Source organism: Ahaetulla prasina, chromosome 7 (assembly GCF_028640845.1).
Source record: "Ahaetulla prasina isolate Xishuangbanna chromosome 7, ASM2864084v1, whole genome shotgun sequence".
NCBI lineage: Eukaryota > Metazoa > Chordata > Lepidosauria > Squamata > Colubridae > Ahaetulla > Ahaetulla prasina.
The window spans coordinates 66,866,222-66,884,504 of record NC_080545.1 but is presented as its reverse complement, the minus strand read 5'-3'; the positions used below and the strand labels follow the sequence as shown (position 1 = coordinate 66,884,504).

The 18,283-nt window shown below is 39.7% G+C and overlaps 1 protein-coding gene across 1 annotated transcript in view; it reads left to right on the top strand.

Annotated features, from left to right (window-relative positions):
- CACNA1I (calcium voltage-gated channel subunit alpha1 I) overlaps positions 1–18,283 on the top strand; it is a 381,909-nt gene that overhangs the window by 328,880 nt on the left and 34,746 nt on the right. Inside the window, exons 22-25 of the mRNA XM_058190911.1 lie at positions 973–1,098; positions 2,399–2,488; positions 13,909–14,101; positions 15,407–15,558. Of these exons, the coding sequence (XP_058046894.1) occupies positions 973–1,098; positions 2,399–2,488; positions 13,909–14,101; positions 15,407–15,558 (561 nt within the window). The remainder of the gene's footprint in view (positions 1–972; positions 1,099–2,398; positions 2,489–13,908; positions 14,102–15,406; positions 15,559–18,283) is intronic.

The window sequence follows — 18,283 nt, the reverse complement described above, 5'->3', positions numbered from 1 at the left end:
TGTAGTTGGATTGTAGGACTCAGTTCTGAAAGGATGCCTGGTCAGAGATGAGATATCTTGAGACAATCATTTATTTTTTTAAAAACTTTTATTTCTCTGACTCCCCCCTTCCTGCCCCCTATTTCAAGCATCCTCCAACAGCTGTTTAGAGATGGAAAGAAATGGTATTCTCTTTATTTTGATCTACTTCTGTAAAAGTGGGTAATGCTTCTATCTTTATATAAAAATATACTAGAGTCTGTATTACGAAATTCAAGGAGGAACAACTTAAAAATGTATAAGAAATGCAGCAAATAGTTGTTATTCTGACAACATAGTCTTATGGATTTTCATAGGGTGAGCATATGCTTCAATTTGGCCTCCTGGCTGTGAAATACCTACAGCCAATTTGTTTTAGTCTTTTATTCATTTAAATATAAAATATTGTTACTGATGTTTGCTGGGTAAAGATGGAAATGGGAGGACTCTATGAGGCAAACTGCTCCCATTCTTAATTTTTAATCCCCCAAAGTAATTGCCAAATTACTGTTCTGTGGTGGATTTTAGGCTATTTTTTGGAACTAGGAATGTAGAATAGGGGTAATTTCCCTTTTAGAGGCCTTCCTTTTCCATTCCCAGCTGAGTACTCCAAACAAATGTAAGAAAAATGACCTGAAATCAGTTCAAACATATAACACCAATCTCCATCCCCCCTCTTTTTTTTAAACAACACTGTAATCCCTGTAGATTTTGAGCGATTGGATGGAGCTCAGCATTTACTGGCTGGATGCCCTTCCTGACACAATGCAGAGTTCACAGCAGATATTTTTCTTTGCACTCTAGGAGAGAAACATCTGTCAGTACTTAGAATTGAACTCTTAACCTTCTGAGTGGGAGGCGAGCATCTTCACCATTAGGTCACCATGCTGTTCATATAGCAATCTCTTATCCTTTTATTCTTTCAATGTCTGACAAAATCCCTTTTTCTTATAGCTTTTCAAAGGAAAATTCTACCATTGCCTGGGTGTTGATATCCGAAATATCACAAATAGGTCTGACTGCATGGCTGCCAATTACAAATGGGTACATCACAAATACAACTTTGATAATCTGGGCCAGGTAAATATAGAATCCTCCAAATTATATTAGACCTACTTAAGAGTCATCTGTAGCAGGGCTGTACCTTCAAATATTTAGATGCCTTCACAAATTCCTAATCATAGTATTATTTTGCTTAGGTTATCTTCAAATTATTTCTTGTTACATTGGTAGAAAATGAATGTTCTTGGTAGAGGCCAGTTAATTAGAATGACAAAGAGGCATTGTTAAACACTTCTCTTTGGTTTCAGTAGAAAATATTTATGTATGTAGGTGTTTAATATGTTAATTTTCAGACAATCCTTCAGCCACATTTTTCCTTGGTCAAAATACAATACAATAATCAATATTTTTGTTATTAAAGGAATATAGTAATCTAGTTAAATAAAGAATGAACGTATTAGCTTCATATTGTACGTAGTGGCCATGTAAATAGTGCTTAACTTTGTCTTAAATCAGGCCTAAATTATATTGGATACAGTATTTAAATGGATCAAAAAAGTAGTAGAACAGACCTATGATTGTTAAATGACTCATTTAACAATGGTTCAAACTTGCAACCAAGAATGATATATGGTGATTCTTCCAAGCTGAGTGATTTTTTTGTTTCACACCTATGGATTTTGTCCAAAATCTTGTCAAACTGAACACTCTACTATCTGCATCTACAATATATGTGGTGAATTTTTAGAGGAGGGCTCTCTTCACCCTCTTTCTCTCACACATAGTATCTTGACTAAGTCTTGACTCCTCTGGAATGCACTCCCTCCGTCCTAGGAATCCACCTCCTTATTATACTCTATCACATATACATAGTTTATCCACATCTCTTTGATTAGCCATTTAATTTATCTGTTTAATTATTTATACTACACTATCTTCAAAAACCTGCTAGCAGTTTTCAAATGTAAAAAAAAATCAATCAGGTGTGGGGAAAACAGCTATATAGGAATAACAGGGAAGGATATTGAGAATTGGAGGTTTAGACAAGATATTAAGAAACAGCTTTTTCAGGAAAAGAATTGCTGAGGAATGAACATGGTTGCTCAGGAAAATGTTTTAGGATATAGGGACCTTTAAAAGAATAAATTCTGGGGGTTTTATATGGGATGCTTTATATTTCTGATTCATTTATTCACCTGTTTATATTCACAATAAATTAACTCAGAATTCATTAGAATTCATTAACACCTTTGTAAGTTTTCTTAATGGATGTGCTGTGTGGTGGAATTGGTGAAGAAACCGAACAGAGTACTGTAATTTTTATCTTTTAAAATGCAAATAAATGCATAAAACTATATGACAATCTCATATATTTCAGGCTTTGATGTCACTCTTTGTTCTGGCTTCCAAAGATGGCTGGGTTAATATTATGTACAATGGACTGGATGCTGTGGCTGTGGATCAACAGGTAGAGAAGTTACCTCACACCTTCATTTTTCATATTGTTTTGAACTGGATTGTTAGGCAGACTGGATGACCTGTCATACCGTGCCGTGCTGTGCTGTACCATAACATACCATACCATACCATACCATACCAAACCATACCATCAGAGATGGCCTGCTGCCAGTTCAAACCGGTTCGGGCAAACCGGTTGTAAAGATTCTGCGCAGTTCAACAAACCGGCAAATCCCACCACTGGCTGGCCCCACCCATCCACCCCACCCTATCTCAACCCACCTGCCTTGGCTGGTGGCTAGGGTCTCCGGCGTCTCTCAGTTCTTGAAGCTGCTTCTTACGGCCCTTGGTGTTGAGTGAGCCTCAGTCACTCACAGAGCTGCTCCATGTACTCTCTGGGTCAGCGGCTACTTCTCTCCACTGCTGCTCTTGCTGGGAGAGTGAAGCACAGGGAAATTTAGCAGCTGTGAGCCACCGCTTTGGGTCCTATAAGAAGTCTCATCCAGAAAGCGCTGCGGTAGAGAGAAGCAGCATTCAACCTGGCTGCTTCTCTCCACTGCAGTGCTTTCCAAATGGGACTTACAGGACAGAAAGTGGTGGCTCGTGGCTGCTAAATTTTGCTGTGCTGCGCAAGATGCTCTCCCAGCAAGAGCTTTCTTTCTGGGAGACCGCAGCACAGTGAAATTTAGCAGCCGTGAGCCACCACTTTGGGTCCTGTAAGAAGTCTCATCCGGAAAGTGCTGCAGTGGAGAGAAGCAGCATTCAACCCAGCTGCTTCTCTCCACACAGTGCTTTCCAGATGGGACAGAGGAAAGCAGCAGCTCACTAAATTTCGCTGTGCTGCGCAAGACACTCTCCCAGCAAGAGCTGCTCTTTCTGTTCCTGTGGCAAGGGCAAATAAGTAACTTAATGGCTGTCAGTGTCAAGTTGGCCATGCCCACCCAACCATGCCCACCCAGCCAGTCATTAGGGCAGAGAACCATACCATGGTATGGTATGCCCACCACTGCATACCATACCACACCATACTACACCATACCATAATGATTCAGAGAGAGAGAACACACACATATATGTACTGTATGTATTATTATTTTGGTCCTTCCTCTTCTCCCAGTTGGGCATAACTTTTCTAATTTGTTGCGGATACCACTGTTATACCAGAAGCAGATTATCTTTCAGGTAACTAACAAAGATAAAATGTCTAATACTTTTTTCCTTATTTGTTTAATAAAAATGTGAGACGACCATTGTCTTCTTTATCTCCTAGTGGTCTTACAATTGTGGCATACAGTATGTTTTGGGAGCCCATGATATGATCTTCTGCTTTCTACTCTCTGGCAGTGGTTTCCATCCTAAGAAAGTTCTCATAGCTGACAACTACAATCTAATGCTTTTCCTATTCAGTTTATTAAAGATCACTTTCTAAAACAGATGGTGGCTGCATAGGACCAGACAGTCTTGATGATATATTACACCCACACTGTGATCTCTGTTTGTTCTCTTCACAAAGCAACATGGTTTTATTTCTGACAGGCCTTTTGAAAGAACTATTTACTAGTCCAGCCTCCAAATAGTTTATTTACATAGAATGTTTATTTACATTTATAAATAAACAAATGCTTATTTACATAGGGAAATATACAAATATGAAGACACGTAATGAATTCGGAGTTTAGAAAATACAGTAGTCAGATGTACAGATGACATATGGATGTAGGAGATACAAAAGTCAGAGGATAGTATAATGATTTAAGAAGATGTTAACAGGCTGGAACAGTGGGCAGAAACCAGCAAAAAAAGAACAGAGATAAATACTAGGTCCTTAATTTGGGTAGAAAAAATCAAAGGCCACAGGAAGTGATCTTGGTGAATCACAAGCTGAACATGAGCTAATAGTGTGGTGCAGATTCCCAAAACAAATAGTTTAATGATTATATTATTATAATTATACTAAGTCAGTGTTGATAATATTACTATTGACATATCTGCTCATTTTGATAGTTATCTCTTTTTTATACTATCTTGTATGTATTGTATTTTATATTATAAGTCATTTTGAATCATATGATTGAAAAGGCGTAGATGCATCTATAAGAGATCAATGAAGAACATTATTCCAGGCTACGTGCATTAACAGGTGGTCCTCATTTAATGACCACTTGTTCAGCAACTGTTTCAACTTGCAAAGGTGTTGAATGAGTGATACTTATGACTGGTCTTTCAATTTATGGCCATGACAGCATCACCACCATCATGTGAGCATGATGAAGACACTTAGAAGTTGGCCAAGATTTATGACCCTCACAGCATCCCTTGGTGACATAACTGAGTCTTTCCTTAGCAGCTTCTCACAAACAAAGTCATTGGGGAAGTCAGGAACTTGGAGATCACAATCACATGAAGTCATTACATAATGACCTGCCAGTGATTAACTTAATGACGGTAACCAGGGACTGTCTTTCCTGAATCACATCAGTCCATCCCATCAGGTCCGGCAGAAAGAGCATATAATGGATCTATCCACAAAGGAATGTCATCTTTCAGGACCCAGGAGATGGACTTTTTCTGCCACCTCCTGGGTCCTGTCAGATGCTGCCTGCCCTTTGAAACACAACACCCACCCACCCAAACACCCACCCCCGAGATGAAATTGACCATGACTTTGGCCTTCTGGAAGAGCCTGAAAACCTGGTCTGCTTTCTGGTCTGGGGATCTGGTGACATTGATGGAGACCCTGCTAAGTAGTTATACAGTTAGGAAAATAAATGGTGCTTTCCTGCAGATGTTTCTCTCTTATTTTACAGTTTTAATCATTTTTTAATTGTTTGTGGCTTTTGTGTTTATACCTTATGTGTCAGCTTTGGAAGCCATATTAGGCCGGAAGCTTCCGTCCTGCCATTTTCTCATGGGTGGGAAAGTAGGAGGGGGAGGGCGTTTAGTAGAGACGTTGTCTTTAGACATAATAGCATTCTTCCTGTTGGTCAAAGTCAGACCGATCTTGCATCTGGAGAAGGAGTGGTCGGAATGCTGTCACAAGATGGGACAGTTGGCGATTGGAGCAAGTGATCGACTGCAGAGTCAGGGGATGGTTTTCGGGGTTTTGATTTACTGAGGGAAAACCCGGATCTCTCAGATTCGGGTCTTCCCAGATGTGCCAGTTTACCTGTCCTAGTAAATAGAACTTTGAAAGATGCTTGCTTCGAAGTTTTTACTTGGAGGGGGCAGCTTCTGGAACGCTGACACTATGGTTATCTTTTGTGTTGTTTTTATATTTTTAACATTGCAAGCTCCCTGAAATAAGAGACATGAGATACAAAGCTTTGTAAATTTAACAAACAAATGAACAATAACTTTTTGAAGCTACCCAGCTTAGGACCAGGGTATTTACGGGACCGCCTTCTGCTACCGAACACCTCCCACCGACCCGTACGCTCACACAGAGAGGGGCTTCTCAGGGTGCCATCCACCAAGCAATGTCGGCTGGTGGCCCCCAGGGGAAGGTCCTTCTCTGTGGGGGCTCCTAACCTCTGGAACGAACTTCCCCCTGGATTGTGTCAACTGCCTGACCTTCGGACCTTTCGCCGCGAGCTGAAGACGTATTTGTTTATTCGTACGGGACTGGCTTAGTAATTTTAAATTTTATAATTTTAAAGAGTTTAATTTTAATATTCATATTTGATATAAATTTTAGGGTTTTTTTAACAGTATACTGTTTTAAATTTTTGCCAAACATATAATAAGTTTTTTAATCTTTGTTTTTATCTGTATATTGTCATTGTTTTTTACTGTGGTTGTGAAAGTCCTTCGGGAGAAGGGCGGTATAAAAATCCAATAAATACTAATACTAATACCCAGCTTTGCTACACCAAGCCAACAGTATTGTTGTGACCCAGGTTCCTGGACCCGGTCTCCTGGACTCGGATGATTCAGAAAGTGAGGGAGAAGACCTGGCAAGCCCTGCTTCTCTTGAGCCCTTTCCCTCCCTGGCACCCACTCAAAGGGAGGAGGAGGGGCCGGCAAGACCTGATTCTCTGGAGCCTTCTTCTGATTTGGCAACGCCCCAAGAACAGTTTTGGAGTGATGCAAGACTGCACAGGCGTGACTGGCGCGTGCAGCAGAAGCAGCGTTGGGATAAAGCCAAGTCATAATTGTCATGCAGTGACATCTGCAGAGACTATAAATAGGAGGCGGGACTTCCTGGTTTTTTGTCTTGGACAAAGCAATGAATTTGCGCGGGCAAACTGTATCAATGGAGGGAAGAATATATTCGTGAGTAATTCTGGCCTTATCTATAATTTCCTCGTTATCTCCAGAAACTTGGCAGGCCCGTGGGTAGACGTGGCCAGGACATCTATCTATGTAAATAAAAGGAGAAAAGGAGGCCTCTGACTGACTCTTTGCTGGGAGTATTGGGGGGAGGGAAACAGAACAAGTATAGAAATATACTCTTTTATATTGGAAGCAAGCTCCTTGTAAAAGAGTTTAGGAATTTTCTTCAAAAAGTTCATAGATTTGCAAAAAACATCTTATGCTTTTAAAAATCTATTTAAAATGGGAGGGGTTATAGAATGAGAAAAGTAAATATAGTTTATTGTATTGCAATCGGTCTCTAGTAATAAACTGGTAGTTCTTTCAAGTACAGCCCTATAATTTCCTTTATCCCCATCATCTACTTAATCCTTTGTGTTTTCCTCCCACTTCCCCATTCTCCCATTTCCACATTCTCCTCAACCATGATTATTTATTCCTTTCCATTATCTGCTTGCATCACTTGGCCATGTATATCATTTCTATTTGCTGACAATTGCATCAAGGGAACAATCAGTTTTTATTAGAACCAGGATTGATTGGTTCTTACTGTCATCTGTGGCGTTTATAGTAACTGTCTCCAGATCCATTATCGGAAAGCATCTGTCTTTTTTTCTCTTGCTTTTTCTCCATGTCCAAAAATATCCTTGAACTTGTAATAATTTGTCATTGCCTTTCTTCCTAGAGTGAAATCCTTTTTATTTCTCCAGCATCCTGTCTGGCATTATTGTTAATATTCCATATTCTCATTATCTACAAAATCCAAAGCCACTATTATCTATCTTAGGTTCTGTATTGTGTCATTTTTCCTTTTCTGAAACTTATCTCTATTTGACATTTTTTGTCTATGCTTGGCTGTATAAATTATTATAATAAATTATTAAATATAAATATGCTTCTCTGAAGGATTAGTTCATTCAATAATCTATTCAGTCTTTTACATTTCTCTTGGTTCGTATCTATTTTTCAATCCGCAAACCATGTAGCCTTTCTACTCTGTAGGCCATGTAGTATATCTCGTTGTAGAGTTGTGAACATTTTTATTAACTCTTCTTCAGAGAGGAGTATTCAGGGGATTTTTTTTTTCTCTGTCTGGAGCAGAGGTGGATTTCAGCAGGTTCTGACCAGTTCTGGAGAATCGGTAGCAGAAATTTTGAGTAGTTCAGAGAACCGGTAGTAAAAAATTTAACTGGCTCCGCCCCCATCTATTCTCTGTCTCCCAAGTCCGAGCTGATCAGGAGGAGATGGGGATTTTGCAGTAACCTTCCCCTGGAGTGGGGTGGGAATGGAGATTTTACAATATCCTTCCCCTGCCATGCCCACCAAGCCACACCCACAGAACCGGTAGTAAAATATTTTGAAACCTACCACTGGTCTGGAGCTCTCCTGAGTGGAGTGATTTTGTCACCAATTGTATCTCACTTTTTGGCGTAATTGATTTCTGAGATATTCTCCCTTTGTAGATTTTTGACCTCCTATGCTGTAATCTAATTGTATAGAATTTCAGTATAGTCTATTCATTTTTCTTTACTATCTCTCCAGTGTTTTCTTCTGTGATTACCTTGAGTATACTTGTTTTAGTACATTTTCCTCTGATTTTCTTAAAATAATTTCCCTCTTTGGTTGAAACTTTTGATGTACTTTGTTTCCTTCTAGATACTGAAAATTATGTTCAGTTGTTTACAACATCTTTTATTTTTGATTATTCCAATATTTATTTTGTGCCTTGGAGTCAGCACGGACTTACAGATGACTGCTTGACAAATCCTTGCAGTTTTCTTGGCAGGATTTGAAAAGTATTTTGCCATTGCCTACGTTCTAGGGCTGAGGGAATGTGACTGGCCCAAGGTTATCCACCTGGCTTTGCGCCTAAGACTAGTCTAAAATTGAGTCTTCCAATTTCTTCAGATAGCCTAGTGCTGTACTGAACTGGGTCTCCAGTAGACTGACTCAATATTCAAATAGCTTATTCTTTTTCCCTTTGAAAATTGGAAAAGTCCGTGAATTATTTCCACTACTGTTCCAAGATATTTCTTATATCTTTCCAGAAAGATAATAATTTGTTCTTAGATTCACTTTCAAATAATTTAGCAAACTGAATCTGATCCTGTGTTCTAAGTATGTCCTTCTGATCAATTTTGTTGGCAGTCTACTCCCTTTCTAACTTCAATCTATATATTTTATATTGTAAATTCACAATCTGCATCTGGAAAAATCCTATTGATTGGATTGTATTTCTCCATCTTACATTTCCTATTGATTTCAGTTGACTTGACTCCAGTATTGTCCATCTGGTAATGTTCATGCATGAAGTCTGTGTTTATGTTGCTTGAAGCATGTGTTAGCAGTAAACAAAGAATAATCTTCACAAAATTCAATTTATCTATCTGCTTAATATTGTATTTGCCAAGTCCAATTTTATTCTGTAATTCCAGACTGTTTTTTGTTTCTCCAACTTTGCATTCCAAGGACCTGGTAATAATAGCCTAGTTCCCTTGTGCTGTGTTTCCCCCCCCCCCCCAACTCTCTCTGTTTCCCTACCTGCTCATCTTTTATTCTCATATCTCTGTATTCTCATTGTTTCCTTTGTCATTGTTTATTCTATTGTTCCATTATTTTGCTACTGTTCTGTTTATGCTTCTTTTCATTTTTCTGTTTTAATTGTTATATGCTGCCTAGAATAGCCTCACAGCAATGTAGGTGGCAAATACATTTAACAAATAAATAAATTTGGCACCTCTTGCAGTTTGCCAATGTATAGAATTATTTATTTTATTTATTTATTTTGTCACACAATATATATAAGCATAAGCATGAAATAACTATACAATATATGAGCATATATATAAGCATGAGTATATAATAACTATATTAATTGGATATAACGAAAGGAAACAATAGGACAGGAACGGTAGGCACGCTTGTGCTCTTATGCACGCCCCTTACAGACCTCTTAGGAATGGGGTGAGGTCAGTGGTGGGATTCAGCCAGTTTGCACCACTTCGGGAGAACCGGTTGTTAATTTTCTGAGCAATTTGGTGAACTGGTTGTTGAAAGAAATCATTAGGGCAGAGAACTGGTTGTTAAATTATTTGAAACCCACCACTGGGTGAGATCAATAGTAGACAGTTTTTGGTTGAAGCTTTGGGGATTTTGGGAAGAGACCACAGAGTCAGGTAGTATATTCCAAGTATTAACAACTCTGTTACTGAAGTCATATTTTCTGCAATCAAGATTGGAGCGGTTAACATTAAGCTTAAATCTATTGTGTGCTCATGTATTGTTGCAATTGAAACTGAAATAGTCTTTGACAGGAAGGACATTGTAATAGATGATTCTATGAGTTAAACAGGTCATGTCGTAGGCGGCCTAGCTCTAAATTTTCTAAACCCAGGATTTCAAGTCTGGTGGCATAAGGTATTTTGTTGTATTCAGAAGAGTGGAGAACTCTTCTTGTAAAATATTTCTGGACACGTTCAGTTGAATTGATGTCAGAAATGTGGTATGGGTTCCAGACAGTCGAGCTATATTCAAGAATGGGTCTTGCAAATGTTTTATATGCTCTGGTTAGTAGTGTAGTGTTTTTGGAGAAGAAGCTACGCAAGATTAGGTTTAAAACTCTTAAAGCCTTTTTTGCGATGTAGTTGCAGTGGGCTTTGGCACTTAGATCATTTGATATGAAAACTCCAAGGTCTTTAACAGGATGGGGGTCATCTGTAAGGTAATGTCCATCAAGCTTGTACTTAGTGTTTAGGTTCTTTTTTCCAATATGTAAGACTGAGCATTTGCTGGTTGAGATTTGGAGTTGCCAAGTTTTAGACCATTCAGATACAAAGTCAAGGTCTTTTTGAAGGGTAGCTGTATTGTTGGTGGTGTTAAATAGTTTGACATCATTAGCAAAGAGAATACAATTACTTGTAATTTATTTATTTATTTATTTATATTTCTATACCGCCCTTCTCTGAAGACTCAGGGCGGTTTACAACCAGAATAAAACAAATACGCAAAAGTTAAAATACAATATCTTTAAAAATCTAATTCCATTGGCCGAAAATTTAAAAATAATAGGATAAAATTACAAAAAACAACCCCGATTAAAACCCCATTAAAATTGCCATTAGGCCAGCCCTGCTCAATGAAAGAGAAAAGTCTTGAGCTCACGCTTAAAGATCCGGAGATCGGGGAGTACGCGTAGCCCCACAGGTAGTTCATTCCACAGGGCAGGTGCCCCCACAGAAAATGCTCTTCCCCTGGGAGCCGCCAGCTGACATTGTTTGGCTGACGGCACCTTAAGGAGGCCCTCCCTGTGAGAGCGCACAGGTCGGTAGGAGATATTGGGATACTTATGGAACTTATTGGTCCCGTAAGTATCCCAGTCCCAAGCCATGGAGTACTTTAAAGGTGATGACCAGCACCTTGAATTGCACCCGGAAGACCACTGGTAACCAGTGCAACCTGTGCAGGAGAAGTGTTATATGGGAGCTACGAGATGCTCCCTCTATCCCCCGCGCAGCCGCATTCTGTACCAGTTGGAGCTTCCTGGTGCTCTTCAAGGGGAGCCCCATGTAGAGAGCATTGCAGTAATCCAGGCGGGAGGTAACGAGGGCATGAGTGACCGAGCATAAAGAGTCCTGGTCCAGGAAGGGACACAACTGGCGAATCAGGCGAACCTGATAAAAAGCTCCCCTGGCGACGGCCATCAAATTCTCTTCTAAAGACAGCCGTACATCCAGGAGGACGCCTAAGTTGCGAACCAACTCCCTGGGGGCCAACGACTCACCCCCCCCCCCAGTCAGCGATGGAGCTAGCTGACTGTGCCGGGACACTGGTATCCACAGCCACTCCGTCTTGGATGGGTTGAGCCAAAGCCTGTTCATCCCCATCCAGACCTGAACGGCCTCAAGGCACCTGGACATCACATCGATGGCTTCATTGGGGTGGTTCGGGGTGGAAATGTACAGCTGAGTGTCATCAGCGTACAGTTGACAACTCACCCCAAAACCACGGATGATCTCCCCCAGCGGCTTCATATAGATGTTGAACAGGAGAGGCGAGAGGACCGACCCCTGTGGCACCCCACAAGTGAGGTGCCTAGCGGCCGACCTCTTCCCTCCTGCCAACACCGTCTGCGAGCGGCCAGAGAGGTAGGAGGAGAACCACCGAAAAACGGTGCCCCCCACTCCCAAACCCCCTAACCGCCGCAGCAAGATACCATGGTCGATGGTATCGAAAGCCGCTGACAGATCTAATAGGACCAGGACAGAGGAGCAACCCCTATCCCGCGCCCTCCAGAGATCATCAACCAATGTGACCAAAGCCATCTCCGTGCTGTACCTAGGCCGGAAACCAGACTGGCACGGGTCTAGATAGACAGTTTCCTCCAGGTACCGGGGAAGCTGCCATGCCACCACACTCTCAACAACCTTCGCAACAAAACGAAGGTTGGAGTCAGGACAATAGTTAGCTAATATTGCTGGGTCCAGGGAAGGCTTCTTAAGGAGGGGCCTCACCACTGCCTCTTTCAGGGCGGATGGGAAGACACCCTCCACCAAAGAAGCACTAATAATTCCCAGGAGCCAGCCTCGTGTAACCTCCTGTGTGGCCAGTACCAGCCAGGAGGGACACGAGTCCAGTAAACATGTGGTCGCATTCAGCCTCCCCAGTATCCTGTCCATGTCCTCGGGAGTCACAGAGTCGAACTCCCCCCAAGTAATATTCTCAAGAACTGCCTCCGTCGTCCCACCTGAATCTACCCAATCAGCCCGTCCTGGATCTGAGCAATTTTATCGTGCAGATACAATCCAAACTCCTCCTCCTCAATATGGTCACAGAGATCATTAATGTATAATATGAAGAGTGTTGGTCCAAGAACGCTGCCTTGGGGAAAGCCACTTTTAACAGGAACAGGATTTGATAGAGCATTGCCAATTTTGACCACTTCTTGTCTGTTTGACTTCCTCAGTGTCATTTGGCTATAACCAAGCACATACCTAGGATGTCTTCCTTTCCCTGTCTCTGAATAATACATTATGTAATCATATGACATACAGTGGTCTATTCAAACTGCCTAAATTCATTTATTCCTAAAATATCATGCTTGGTATATTATCCCTTCTCTGATGATTTCACATTGTCCTTGATTTATGCATCTCACATTCCTTGTTCTAACTATGTACAGAAAGTCCTCTCTTACCAGTAATAATTGGAATTGGGAACTCTATTGCTAAATGAAACAGTCATAAGATGCAACTTCATGTGACTTATGATGGTAATTCTAGCAGCCCCAGTTGCCATCATTAGGTGGATCCCGAGTAGTTGCAGAATCCCACAGTGAACTGATTGTCTTTTGCAACCTCCTGCCAGCTGCCCATTGTCTTTACTTGTTCGAAGCCAGCAGTGATAGGTGAAAATGGAGATCACGTGACTGTGGGACACTGCAACATTATAAATGACAGCCAGTCTCCAATCATGCAAGTTCTGATGAGATGACCACAGGGACACTGCAATGGCCACACGTATAAGGAACTATCATAACCGTCATATTCAGTGCTGTCTGATTCTGAATAGTCACTGAACAAGTGGGTGTTAAATGAGGACAACCTGTATGCCTTCATAAAATGGCAAACTACTTTTTCAATACTGGCATCATCAATGGCCAGACATGCTTGCACATAATCATCTCCATATCATACACATGAAAGTTCAACCTTTCTCCATCATACTCAGAGAGCATTTTAATGTAAAGGTATCATCTGGCACTCAAATTTTTATAAATATTTCAGCTATATCTAAACAGTTTTTAGTAACAATTGCAGAAATGGTTTGCCTTGCTGCCAGTTAGATTTCATTCTCAGCCACTATGACCAGCAATATCATCCAATATCTGCAGAATACCACATTGATGGAGGCTTATATAAAATCTAGTGGTTATCTAATGGTTATCTAGTGGTTAACTGCAATTCTGTGGAGATTTCAGAGAATTCCATAAAGACATAAGGTTTTTTTATTTTGCAGAATACTTGCTGGCAAACAACAATGCCATCACCTTGTTATAATGCGTTTTGTAATGTCAATCTTATTAAACTCAGCTGCTTGTTTTACTTTTTATTTACATTCCAGCCAGTGACCAACAACAACCCTTGGATGCTACTTTACTTCATTTCTTTCTTACTCATCGTCAGCTTCTTCGTGCTCAACATGTTTGTAGGGGTGGTGGTGGAGAATTTCCACAAGTGTCGGCAACACCAAGAAGCCGAAGAGGCCCGGAGGCGGGAGGAAAAGCGTTTGAGGCGCCTAGAGAAGAAGCGTAGGAGTAAGGAACAACCTAAGTGGTTTTTTCTTCGTTTGAAGGTCAAGGTTTTTTGAGACAAATTTTATTTCATTATAAACCTGATGTACATGTGCATATGTTAGAACCATGTGATGGGAATTTGCTGAGGGGCAGCCAAACATGTTATTGAGCTTTTTCTTTCTTCATCTCAAGGAAGAGTTTGTTTTCTGTTGGGCTCTGAAAGCTGCATACCTTTTTATAACTTTAACAGACTTCATCTTAGTGCATTTCCACATTAGGTACTTATTGCATAACTTAGTTCATCTAATTTTTATTGTGTCAAGATAAGAGCAATGAGGACAGATTCTGTCCAACAATAGCTGGGTGATACTACACTATGCTATTAGAGGTGGATTTCAGCAGGTTCTGACCAGTTCTGGAGAACTGGTAGCAAAAATTTTGACAAGTTCAGAGAACCGGTAGTAAAAATTCTGACTGGCCCCGTCCCCATCTATTTTCTGTTTCCCAAGTCTCAGCTGATGGGGAGGAAATGGAGATTTTACAGTATCCTTCCCCTGTCACGCCCACCAAGCCATGCCCACAGAACCGGTAGTAAAAAAATTTGAAACCTACCACTGTATGCTATGCTGTGAGGACATTCTAAAGCACAGGTGTCAAATTCGATGACATTGCAGGATGTATCATGATGTATCGCTATGTTTTTTGCCTTTGCGAGTCGGGGTGGGCATGTGATGCATCCCCCTGCAGGCCGCTAGTTTAACAGGCCTGTAAAAGCACTAGTAGGAAAATGGCCTAACTCAGCAGTTCTTAAATAAATGAAGCTCCTTGCTTTAAAAGAAAAGTGTGGCCTTAATTATCTCATCCTTACCTCACTAACTCTTCCCTTCCTGTTCATCTTAAAGATTTGTATGAATGCACGTCATTCCTTTAGCAATGTGGCTCTCTTTATCTTCCCCTTCCCTTAGATTTACTCTCAGAACTAAAAGTTTCATAGGTCTCCTCTTTTTTCTTCCTTTCTGCTATTCCTTTTTGTTTTCGTCCCTTCCTTTTATTATATTTCTGTAATATTGCTTCCTATTTTCCTTTCCTTAATTCTTGTTCCTTTTTTTCTTTCAATTCTTTCCCTTTCTTCTTCATCTTTTCTCTCAATTCTCTCTCTGCATGTGCCACTCTCTCTCTCACACACACACATATATTTCTCTCTCTCTCTCTCTCTCTCTCTCTCACACACACACACACACACACACACACACGCACAAACCTGTCCTAATCTTACTTCCCTTTTTTCTACCTTTTTTCTGATTTGCTCCCTTACCTCCACTAAAGAAGCACAGCGCTTGCCGTACTATGCCACCTACTGCCCTGTCCGCCTCCTCATCCATTCAGTCTGCACCAGCCACTACTTGGACATCTTTATCACCTTTATAATTTGCCTCAACGTCGTAACAATGTCTTTGGAACACTACAACCAACCAGTGGTGAGTTAAAAAAACAAACAAAAATTTGCCTCTATGCCCCTCTTTTTTTTTTTTTTTTTTTGTTTATTCTACATTAAAAGAGTACCTGCTTGTAAAACAGAAAATCAGAGATCTAGACAGCTAGTAGGAACATTTGGTAGTGTTTAGACAGTTATTCAGGAAAAGGATTTTCTGTCTCAGATGTGTTGCAGAGAAGTACTATCTAGAAAGCAAGCAAGTTTCTTCAAACCTATATTATATATAATATAATATACCTTATATTAGATAATATATATAAGATAATTTACTGAATTGGATAAAGGATATATATGTATGTATGTGTGTATGCATGTGTGTGTATTATCCAATTCAGTAAATTATCTTGATTACCATTTGCACCTAATCTGGTCTAGCACTGTGGAAGAAATTATGTATTTTGCATTTTCAGATGAACTGAGGTAAGGAAAGCCCCCAATCAAAACTTGGCTGTGCAGCCTTATGTGGAGAACACAGAGCTCCACACAATCTTGGGGCTGACTAGCCCCATGAGATTTACCACCACCACCCCAGGCACCTGCATTAACAACTGCTAATCCCCCATCTCGGAATTCTTCACCTTCTGAATTTTTTATAATGTTGTTTTTATTATTTTAAACTTTTTAATCTTAAATTATTCTGATTTTAATGTTTAATTTTATTGATATTGTACGTTGCCCAGAACTCCTCTCTGTGGGAGATGAGTGGTTAAGAAATACAAAATATAAATAAATATATTTATTTAAATCATATCCTTCCTCCCATGAATGAAAAAAATTATAGTTGGATAATTGCACTTATTTAATGTTTTGGATGCAATTTCTTTATCAATAACTTCACAACCACCAAACCTCTGCATTAGGGGGAAGTAAACACAAGTGTGTGTGTGTGTGTGTATATACTTTTATTTAATGCTTATATGAAATACGTTTAAAACAGCCTAAATAAATATATGAATACATACAAATATTGCGAGATTTATACCATTATAAAAATAAGATGCAAATTTAGTATCAAATAACGCTATCTGTTAGCATTGAAAGGTTTGCATTGCAGCATATTGGATAAGATATATTTCTTAATTGCTACCTTTTGTCCCACAGAGCTACAAATTCAGGAAAGTTTATCATCTAGTGGGGAATTATCTGAGAAATCTTTTATATAGCATCTTTCTAAATATTCTGTTGACCCTGTATGAAATCACAAGTGCAAATGTATATTCCTGGGCATAGCATTCTTTAGTTATGCTGCAAAGTTTATTATCTCCTTCCTTATTAAATCCATCAAATTGTTAACTATGGAAGACAAATGTTTTTACCTTCCTGTCACAGCATTTTTTTAGTGGAATGCTTATAAAAAGCTTTAATTACCCAATCCTTTGGGGTAAGCTTCAATAGCTTCATACAAGTTGACTAACTTTGAAAAATCCTCTAAATGCTATAGAGAATGGAGTTCTCAGCTTTTTCAAATGCATTTTCCCTTTGGGAATGCAATATGACTCATTTCCAGCTGAATATGATGAATTCTCATTCATCATTTTTTTGTAATTTGCATAATAAGAGATGCAATTTGCACAGAACTATATCTAATGCTCTAACCATAAGCCTTCCAGATGTGATGACACTGAAACATTAGAATTCCTAGTCTTCTTTCCTTTTAGAACACATAATGATCTGGTCAAATCTGGCATGTATTCTAATCTGTTTTTCTTTCCAGTTCTTTCATATTAATGAAAAGATAAAACATGAAATTGAGACATCCCCGAGAATTAATAGATACCATTTGGAAAAATATTTTGTATCTTCCTCTTTAATCTCCATCATCCCCTCTTCTGTTATACCTAGAAATTATTTAATATTACAGTCCTATGACAGAATCTCTGGGAGTAAGATCTACTGAATTTAATGGACTAACATTGGGTGAATGGTCACCAAATTGTTTGTAAATCATTAAAATGCCAGCATAGAAAAGGGTATCTGTTTCATTAGCTGTGATAAATTGAGACTATTACTTAATACTTTGAATCCTCTTCAAAGTTTATTCTTTCACTTAAAGAGATAAAAAATACAGCAAACTTAAAAGCCATGTACAGTATGCAGTAATTTTAACTTCCAACTCTGTCCAAATATGATATGGGGGATACACTACAGCAATCTTTCATGGAAATTTGCCAAAAGGATCAATGAAGAAAGTATTAAAACAATAAAGATAATCCATGTAAGACAATTCTTGCTATGAACATCTTAGTGTTCAAAGATGTTGGCAGTCTTGGGAGATTGCCAGGCTGCTGTCTGTACCTGTTGCTGATTGTTCTCCACCCATGCTGGGGAAGATGAAAAGTGGAATTCCAAACTGTTTTTCCCAACTCGCCACCTTTTAATTATGTACATGTAAAGATTAGCATTAACATGACTCCATGGCATCAGTCTTTCCTTCCTGCAGTAACAACTGGAGGAACAGTGGTGAGCCTGAACTCTTTCATGCTGTCATCTTAATTATGCTGTTTCCAACAGCAGTGTATGCACATTAGGAATGGCATAATTAGGATGACAACACTGATGAGTTCAGGTGCGTTGCTCACAGCTGTACAACATTATTGCTGTCATTGTCATGGCATCTTTATATCGGGGCAGCTCAACCACCTGAAAATAAATTAGTGGCCCCTCAAGGCCAGGCAATCTGACTAGGACCTCCCAAGATCTGAAGGCAG